This window comes from Aegilops tauschii, chromosome 2, assembly GCF_002575655.3.
Source record: "Aegilops tauschii subsp. strangulata cultivar AL8/78 chromosome 2, Aet v6.0, whole genome shotgun sequence".
Taxonomy (NCBI): domain Eukaryota; kingdom Viridiplantae; phylum Streptophyta; class Magnoliopsida; order Poales; family Poaceae; genus Aegilops; species Aegilops tauschii.
The window spans coordinates 639,645,803-639,655,472 of NC_053036.3; the positions used below are offsets into that span (position 1 = coordinate 639,645,803).

Genomic DNA, 9,670 nt, shown 5'->3' on the forward strand with positions numbered 1-9,670 from the left:
GGGCCCTAATAAGATTTTCATGTGCCGGCTTTTTAAGGAGTCGTTGTTTGTAAAGGAGCTCTTCACATACAACCAGCATCCGAAATTCTGACCCATAGCAATGGCTGGGGCAATAGCACGGTAATGCCCAAAGAAAATATAAAAGAAATAAGGAGAAAAAAGCCACCTAGTGGCTGTTGCCTAGCGGCCCTACGGGACAATAGTCGACGCGCTGTAGTCAGAAGCGCATCCATCATGAGTCCGAGCCGATCCCGAGGACGCTGCCTTGAGAGCGGGTGCCAATGCTGCAGAAAAGCAAGGAATTTGAAGGAGTCAGACGCTTGTCTCGAGATGACCTTCTCAAGCATCATCTTATTACGCGTCGTCCAAAGAGTCCAAGACATCGCTGCAAAAATAAGCAAAAATAAGTTGGGGTGTAGAGGCTGTTGTGTGGCCCGTGACGGAAGGAAGTCCGTGAGGTTCAGGGCCTCCTAGTCAGGCCCAAGCACCTCCCGAACCCAACTAGAGGTCCAACCAAAATGAGCCTACTTGGACACCCCTAAAGCACCCCCCCTCTCCCGAGCGTGCAAAATAAAAAATAAAATACAATGCCTTCCTCAGGCCGAGGCTCTTTGCCAGACTTAACCTCCGTCAATAGATTTCCACTCTACTCCGGCCGAAGCAAATCCATTCCACCAACAACTTGGGGCCGTGCTCTTCCAAAGAAGTATGGTTATAACCCTAGCTGAAATCCGAGAAAAATATCCAGCTCCGCCAACAGCTGACGATCCCGACATTAATGCTAAGGACGCCATTATAGGTATGCTCAAATTAAATACCACTTTGACCCACATGTCTTAAACAACTTTATATATCTTGCTCTGAATCCCATTAGTGAGGCTTAGTTATAGCATATATGCAGATTGAAATTTACAGTGTAGCCTGTTTTACGTGGATCGTGCGTGAGAATTTAGTTTCGGTCTAGGTCTTGCATTATTTGGATTGGATTGCTAGTGCGTGTTCATCTCCTACGTCACACCTCACCTCTCGTCAACTCGTCCCAGGCGTCTTCATGAGACACGTAACTAGTCTCTAAGCTTCTTCTTCTCTCTCTCTCTCCTTCCCTGAGTTTCTTTTGTTATATAAATTGAGTATCGCCGTTGAGAATTAATTGGCACCGTCGTCATCGCCGTCAGAATAAACAACCCCCTGTCGTCCTAGACTAGGACTAGGTCTTTGATTGCAGGCAACTGATCTTGGCTATAGCGGTAGATTTTTAAGCTCGTGTTCGGCGTCACAAATGCTTTTGCGCAGAGGCTGAGAGACACCCGAAAACACACTTATTTTCTCATCAGAGATAATTGAAAAGAAAGAAAACACAGTTAGAGCACGGCAGCTGCGCTCTCGGGTGCCACGGCGTGCACGGTACACCACCACGGCGGTTGAGGGAGTAGCCACCAACGGGTCCAAGGCAGGCAGGCAGGGCAGGGCAGGCAGCCCGCGCCCGGCGGCCCACGCAACGCAACACACGCAACGCACGCGCGCGGCGACGGTTCCTCCTCTGCCGCCCCGCTGCCGCCGCCCGGTGGTCTCCTCACTTTCCTTTGTCCGTCCGCTCTCTTTCCCAATCATTCCCCTCCCTTCCCCAGCCGAGCTGCCTCCCCTCCCCTCTCGCCATCGCTTCGCTTCGCTTCCTCCGCCAGCCACCCCGCCCTTGCGCCGTGGGGTCCCCTCCCCCGTCCTCCACCCCACCCACCTGCCCCGCTTGCCCCCCCAAACCCGCCGTCTCCGATCCCGGCCCCCAGATCCACCCCGCGCCCGCATCCGACCTACTCTAGCTCGCCCGCTCTGCCGGAAGACGAGGGGCGCCGGAGCAGCAGGAGCGCGCGTCGGCGGGGATGGAGGGCCTGGCGCAGCGCGCGGCGCTGCTGCGGGAGTCGCTGGGGAAGAGCCAGGCGGCCACCGACGCCGTCGTCTCCATCCTCGGCTCCTTCGACAGCCGCCTCTCCGCGCTCGACGCCGCCATGCGCCCCATCCAGCTCAGGACGCATGCCGTCCGCACCGCCCACGAGAACATCGACCGCACCCTCCGCTCCGCCGACGTCATCCTCACCCAGTTCGACCGCACACGAGAGGTACTGTGCTAGCAGCAACCCCCATCGATCCCCTCCCTGCCCGTCCCGTCCCTCGCGCGCTCTCGGATCCCCATTGCATTCCGTTGCTGCTGGAACTGTGGCCGCCTGGCCGGTGGACGATCGAGTGTGGGGAAAGTTTAGTTAGTGTTTGGTGGCGTGATCAGTCCATTCTATTACTACATCTCAAGGTGTTGAGTGCAAGCAAGCTTTGGTTTGCTGCTAGCTACTGTCAGTTACCCAATTGTAGCTTTTGGTAGCTGAAATTGCCGGAATTCTGCGGATTTTCCCTCTGATGCCATTAGGCAAGTCTCAAGAACAACTAACTACTTTTTGGTGTGATCAGTCCATTCTGTTCTACAGCATCTCAGTGTGTTGGGTGCAAGCTTAAGTTTGCTGCTAGTGTCAGTTAACCAGTACTCCCTCCGTAAACTAATGTAAGAGCGTTTAGATCACTACTTTAGTGTTCTAAACGCTCTTATATTAGTTTACAGAGGGAGTAAGCTTTTGCGTGGAATGGAGGTAAATTTAGTGTGCCCACCAGTGTTTAGTTCAAAGATGAGCTAAATGCCAGTGACCACTAAGTTTACACCCACTCCAAGTGGAAGACTATACCTTTTGGTACCTGAAATCGTTGGACGTGGTTTTTCATGGACCTTAGTATTCCGTAAGCGTGTCTCCTGAAAAATTAGCTACTCCTAGTATCTTTTTGGTGATATAATGCTATCTGTATGTATGTATGTGCAGGCAGAGCGCGAAATACAGAAAGGTCCTAATGAGAACCTCCAGGGTTTCCTCGACGCGGTCGACCGGCTGCGGAGCATCGAGCGCTTCTTCAGCTCCAATAGGAGCTACAGCAGCAGCGACCGTGTGCTCAGCCACGTGAATGGCCTCCTCTCCAAGGCCCTGGTGAAGATGGAAGGTGAATTCCAGAACCAGTTGACTCAGCGCAGGTCCGTGTCTCATCATCCATTTAAATTGCTATTTTTGTCTCGACGTTGCCTAACTCTTGCATGGTGCGTGCGCCCTCTTAAATGGTCCAGCAAACCGATGGAGCCTGACCGTCTTTTCGACTGCCTTCCGAGTACGCTTCGGCCATCAGCCGAGTCTCGGTCTGAAGGTGGGAAACACCCGCCAGGTGGCCCGCAATCCGATAACCATGAAACCGCGGAGGCTGCCGTATACAAGCCTCCTGCACTTATTGAGCCCAAGTTTGTTCCTTTGCTTGCTAAATTGGCACAGCAGCTGGTCCAAGCTGGATGCCAACAGCAATGCGCAGAAATATACAGGTAAGCGGAGCTAGACTGGTTGTATTTCTCCTTTCTCGTTTGTGTGAATAATTATAAGTAGACTAATGTAGCTCTACCCTTAGATGTACTATATACTATGGATAAGGAAGAATTACAATAGTTCGCACGTAATAATACGTCATTCTCATTTAATGAATGCTGCTAATATGGTATGGTCCTGCTTTTGAATTCAAGCAGTTAACAGAGATTTCAGAGGCAGTTTACAGTCCTAAGTTGTTTTTAGGCGATTTGTAGAAACAAAATAATCAAGAAAGGTTCGGGGTAATATAATGTTTTGGGGGCAGGCAGCATTTATATGCATGTCTATAGTTACACAGATATATCTGGCATTGATCGTAAGAAACTTCCTGATACGACAGTCATGGATAGGTATAAGGATGAAATCCTTCCAAATTGGATAAGACAATTCTTACTATCTTTCTTTCTCTCAATTGAAGAAGTAATTGGAAAACAAAACAGTACGATTCAATTCAACATTTTGTTCATTCGGGTTTGGTTGTGTTATGGCGGCGTTGAGCAAGCGTTGTGCCACCGTTTAGTGCAATGACAGGTTAAGCGACGCCTAGGCGCGCTTAAGCGTTTTGTACTAACGTCGTACGGAGAGGAACAAGGGGACCCAAAATAATAATTTTCAAAGCATGTATTAAGCCTAAAATCACAAGCATGTTGGGGGAGGAGAGACGAGGAGGAGCTAGATGTCAGGGAAGGGGAAGAAAGCTGGCAGCGGCAAGGTCGGGGAAGCCACCAGGCTCCAGCCTAGACGAGGAGGAGCCCGTGATCGGGGAAGAGGGGGAAGGACTGGTGGCGAGGTCGGGGAAGGGGAGCTCAAGGTCCAGCGGCGGGAAGATGGGTGGTGAGGTCGGGGAAGAAAGCCCCACATCTGGCGGCACAAGGTCGCCTTGCTCTCCTCTGTTTCTCCCACCCCGCTCTCCTTTGTCTAACCCTAGGTATCCGAGCGCTTTTTTCAATGTTTACCCCAAAAGTGAAGCGGTAGGCCTGCGCTCAGCGCGCCGCTAGGCATACGCTCAATTTTTCACTGCTTATGGTTGGAATTAGCTTTGCGTTTGATGAACTGCATTTATCATTTTATCCTTTATTAAGTGGTTTCAGTGAGAGTTATCAACTTCAACATAAAAAAGGAAAATAGGTAATAGCATCTTTTTAACGACGAAATATTCTTGGCTTTCATGTTGCCTTCAATGGTCAGGCACTTTACATCTCTAAATACTGAATTAGCCCCTCTCAATTCATTAATATGTATTCTAAATCCTTGCCCCTGTAGACAAAAATAAATAAATACAGATATCATGCCGTGTTAAAGAACAAAGAAATTACCACAGTAAAATAAGATATCAGCAATAGAACACTAGAAAGTTGCCTCTCCATTTCAGTCATTTTACTTGCTGAAACATATTCTCCTTTTATATGCAGCGAAGCTCGTGCTTCAGCTTTAGAGTCGAGTTTGAAGAACTTGGGTGTTGAGAAACTGAGTAAAGATGAAGTGCAGAAAATGCCTTGGGAGATTTTGGAGTCTAAAATAGGGAATTGGATTCATTTCATGCGAATTGCTGTAAGGATCTTCCTCAAACCTACTAAATGGCACTATAGCTTGTCTTTGTTGACACATTCTGCTTGAAACAGGTGAAACTTCTTTTCGCTGGGGAACGCCAGCTCTGTGACCAAGTTTTTGAATGTAGCCAATCTTTAAGGGATAAGTGCTTTTCTGCAATAACCAAGAACAGTTTGGCTACTCTACTCAGCTTTGGTGAGGCAATTGCTATGAGTAAAAGATCACCGGAGAAATTGTTTGTTCTGCTAGACATGTATGAGATAATGTGTGAACTTCAAACAGAGGTATATTTTTATTCAGACCATGCTTGTTTCACTGGCTAACGAGTGCACTTGTGTGCATAATGATAACAACGGATTCCAAATATACAATTCATCTGTTTGCGGTTGACACAAATGCTTATTCCCTTATGCCACCTTGAAAAGATTTCCTGCACTAACTGCCTTAACAGTTTGATTTGCTTTGGCTGGAGACATTTGAGCAATTATTGAATGCTGCATATGGTTACGAAAAACAACAATTTCCGTCTGCAACTATACAAATATGATAGTACTCATGTATTACACTTTGATACCATACTTCCATCATTGAAGTGTTGGGCCATTTGTGTTTGAGTTTACCTTGTATGCATCGTCTGCAACTATACAAATATGATAGTACTCATGTCTCACAGTTTGGTACCATACTTCCATCATTGAATTGTTGGGCCATTTGTATTTAAGTATACCTTTTATGCATAAAATATGTTTTTCACCATGGCTTTGTTGTTCAGACTTTGATGTCCATTTTAACTTGACAAATCTTGTAGGAAGGTTGTAGACTTGTAGTGTAAATTCAATGAGAATTTATTTTTATATATGGTGGTAAGCATGGAAGTAACTAAAAGATTCATCTTTCCAATTGACTGTGTAGATTGACACCATCTTTGTTGGAGAACCATGCTCTCAAATGCGTGACTCTGCACTCAGTCTGACAAAATGTTTAGCACAAACTGCACAGAAGACTTTCAGCGATTTCGAAGAAGCTGTCGAGAAGGATGCAACGAAGAATATTCATACTGATGGAACAGTTCATCCTTTGACAAGCTATGTGATTAACTATGTTAAATTTTTATTTGAGTAAGTGTCTAATCACCTGCACTTTTGATTTATTTCTTTTGGCAATTGCATAGGTGTATGGTCATACTTTCATGTGTTCTTTCTAAAGTTTATCCACTGGGTTATGTTGATATTTGTGTTATGCACCTCGCTGCTGTTATATTTGGACCTTTTGTATAGCCTTCTACTTCACCAAAAAAAAACAGACTTCCATTTTTACAGCTGTTTCAGTAAATCAGAACAAATAGATCTACTTGTAGTTGTAGGTGAAACTTCATCTATTCCATTCTTGTAAAGGTGGTGTTGACACACTTCCAGTATTCAGCTACTATCTCTGTTTCTAAATGTAAGACGTCTTGGCAGTTTAAATTGAACTGCCAAAACGTCTTATATTTAGGAACAGAGGGTGTATTATTTAGTGCCCTTCCAGGCTGTGTTAGTTCTAGTAGTAGTAACTTCCTATTCATGTTATCTTTCAACATGTCACTACTTGCTTCAGCTTCACAAAATAAAGGAATAACAGTAAGTAAATAATGACATCAATCTGTGTGCAGCTATCAATCAACTTTGAAACAGCTCTTCCAGGAATTCAAAAGGGAAGATGGATCAGGTTCTGAGCTGGCATCTGTGACCATGAGTATTATGCAAGCTTTACAAAATAATTTGGATGCAAAAGCAAAACAATACAAGGATCCTGCATTGATGCACATATTTTTGATGAATAACATCCATTATATTGTTAAATCTGTCCGCAGGTATGCTCTTTATGAAGTACAAGTGAAGTCATAATGAGTTTTTAAGAGTGTGAGTTTAGTCTAACGCTCTCTTTCCTTTCATGCAGATCAGAAGCCAAGGATTTATTGGGGGATGACTGGATTCAAAGACATCGAAGGATTGTACAGCAAAATGCAAACCAATATAGAAGGGTTGCTTGGTCGAAGGTTCGTTAGCCAGAAATCTTAGATCAAAACTCATTTTGCCTATTTCTTTTGCATTTTGGTACCATGTTGTTGAAGCTTTTTCAGCGCGGTAAATAAATGTCCTCGCTAAGAACTGCCAGAGCAAACTAACACACTCGAAAATCTAATATCTATGTAGCTACTGTCTCTGAATATATAGGAGGAATCCAGAGATAATTAATGGCCTTAAACATACTAATATTGATGCAGTTCATAGCATGGGAAATGGGATTGGCCTATTTGTTTTGCCGAGCCTTAATCTTTGTTGCTGAGCTATGATTGTGGGTAGGATTGTTTATTGATGTATGTTCAGAAGGAAAATTTTGTGGTTTGAGTGTATCACTGGCTTTGGTCACTACTTTATCTGTTAGCATGAAAAATACGATAATACGGCTTAGAAACTGAAAGTGCATTTGCAAGAAATTGAAAAGTATAGGTAGTAAATATTTATGTACATTGCCTTATTTGGTTTGTTCCAATGTTGTAGGTGTTGCAATGCCTCTCAGGTCAAGGTTTGACTTCATCAGGAGGTAGTGGTCAAGTAGGAAGCGAAGGTGGCAATAGCAGTGGAGCTTCAAGAACAGCTGTGAAAGAGAGGTTTGCTCATATGCCCTGACTATTTCAGCTTACTTTACTATCATGATGGCCTATTATTCCATACTGAAACATTGTTTTCCCCCATTATGCTATCAGATTCAGGTCTTTCAATATGCAATTTGAAGAGATTTATCAAAAGCAGTGTGGCTGGTCTGTTCCAGATTCAGAGTTGCGCGAGTCACTGAGACTGGCTGTTGCAGAAATTCTGTTACCCGCATACAGATCTTTCCAAAAGCGCTTCGGGTATTTTTCTTAACACATGACACCTCATGCTCATAAACAGTGAATTTCAATGCATCAACCCGAACCTGAGGATCATAACACACTTCCTTGTTCTATGCTTTTTGTTCTGAACCTGGTGGCATTATCTTAAAGCTAAGCTTGTGCCACATTTGTCTATGGTATCTAGTGACAGTATTTTTTTCCTTTATACCAGCATTATAATAAACATACCTAATCCATTTATTCTTATACCCTGATGCACCTGCCACTTGGCAGCCATTTAGGAGTCAAACTTATTGTATCTTTTTGTGCTTATGTCGATTAGATATTTAGACCTGAATCCCAAACTTGCAGGTTAGGTTTATATTTATTTGTTGTGAAAAGTAACAACACATCAATTTTTGAGGCTTGTTTCATAACTATTTTCCAACATGTTTAATCTCGTGAAATAACCTTCTTTTGGTGTTACTTGTTTACGAACATAGATGTTCGTTTCTCAAGATTTCTTTCAAAAAATGTTCTGTCTCAAGATTGTAGCTCCTAGCTTCTAGTTCATGCGTAATTGTGTATGCACTTATAAAATCTCTTTGTCGAATTGCAGGCCTCTCATTGAGAACAGCAAAGCGCCTGGGAAGTACGTCAAGCACACGCCCGAGCAGCTTGAGCTGTTCCTGGGCAACCTATTCGAGGGGAAACAAGAACGTCCATGATAGCCGCATCGCTGCCTGCCGTGCTTTTTCGAGGGTGCGATGGTATTCTGTAAATTGGACCCCTGGTTGTCCATGTGACTGAGTCGAACTGCATCGGCCCTTGCCTCGGTGCATGGTCTTTTGTACAGAGTGTAAGGTCTAGCTGTATGTCTTGCCTTGCTTATCAGAGTGGTAGGTGGTTTCGGTGTGCTGAGAATTTTTTTGTTCTTTTGGGGGTGGGGGGGGGGGGGGGGGATTGGAATTTTGGTACCGGCGGTGTTCGTCGGTGTTTCCCTGTTCGGCATTGTAGTTCTGCATAGTGGTAATAAAGTTGACCAGAGTGATCAGATCAGTGGCTCGGTTATGGATTGTTGTATTATAGTTGACCGCAGTGATGAGTTTGACCTGTTGTGCTTTTGCTCTGGTCTCCTTGTGACTTCTGGGTCTTGAAACTTTCTTCCTGGACTAGTTCAGAGTAATTTGCATTGCTTTCTTTTGTCTACTTGAACAAGCCATGTTAGGACCCTTGTGGTGGAAGCAGCCCTGATGGTTACGTCAGGGTGTTTTCATGTGAAATTTACACATGTGCCACTTTTATTTATTGGAGCTAATTTTAGACTCGTAATTACATGGATGTGGATGGCATGTTCTTGTTTTTAGGGAAAGCTGGCAGCTTTATTCACTGGATAAAACTGTTACATGTCTATTCGCAAAAAAAAAAAAAACTGTTACATGTCTGCTAATTGGCATTTTCGCTGTGACATGAAGCTAAAAAAAGCGCAATCTTATTGGCTTCCCCAGGGCAATATTCAAACTTGACATTTGCAAAAACCCTACACAGGAGGGTGCCCTAGTATATGGCTGCCGCGACACCTATCAAGTTCCCTCCTTTCATTGTTTCGGCCACTTCCATGCTAGTCGGATTGAACAATTAACCTAGTGCAGCCAGTCTCAGACGGTAATGGAAGACTGCCCTCGTGTAAAATCCACATGACCACCATAACCATGTGACCTTTTTTTAGCGCGTTTCGACGTTCCCAATTGTCGACGCGGCGAGAGGGGAGATGGCGCGCGTGTAATGGCCGTTCTGACCGGCGCAGTCGCAACGTTCCCGT

General features: G+C 44.8%; 1 protein-coding gene across 2 annotated transcripts; it reads left to right on the top strand.

Moving 5' to 3' along the window:
- Positions 1–1,479: 1,479 nt before the first annotated feature.
- LOC109782393 (exocyst complex component EXO70A1) lies at positions 1,480–8,972 on the top strand. 2 transcript variants are annotated; one of them, XM_020341020.4, is made up of 11 exons: positions 1,480–2,114; positions 2,859–3,064; positions 3,155–3,400; positions 4,853–4,991; positions 5,063–5,275; positions 5,904–6,109; positions 6,643–6,843; positions 6,930–7,029; positions 7,535–7,644; positions 7,741–7,887; positions 8,468–8,972. In XM_020341020.4, the coding sequence occupies exons 1-11, from the start codon at positions 1,878–1,880 to the stop codon at positions 8,574–8,576; spliced, it is 1,914 nt and encodes a 637-aa protein (XP_020196609.1). In that variant the 5' UTR covers positions 1,480–1,877; the 3' UTR covers positions 8,577–8,972. The 2 variants fall into 2 exon arrangements, with proteins under 2 accessions (XP_020196609.1, XP_020196608.1); XM_020341019.4 differs by having other exon boundaries at positions 1,576–2,114; positions 2,859–3,400.
- The last annotated feature ends 698 nt before the right edge of the window (positions 8,973–9,670 follow it).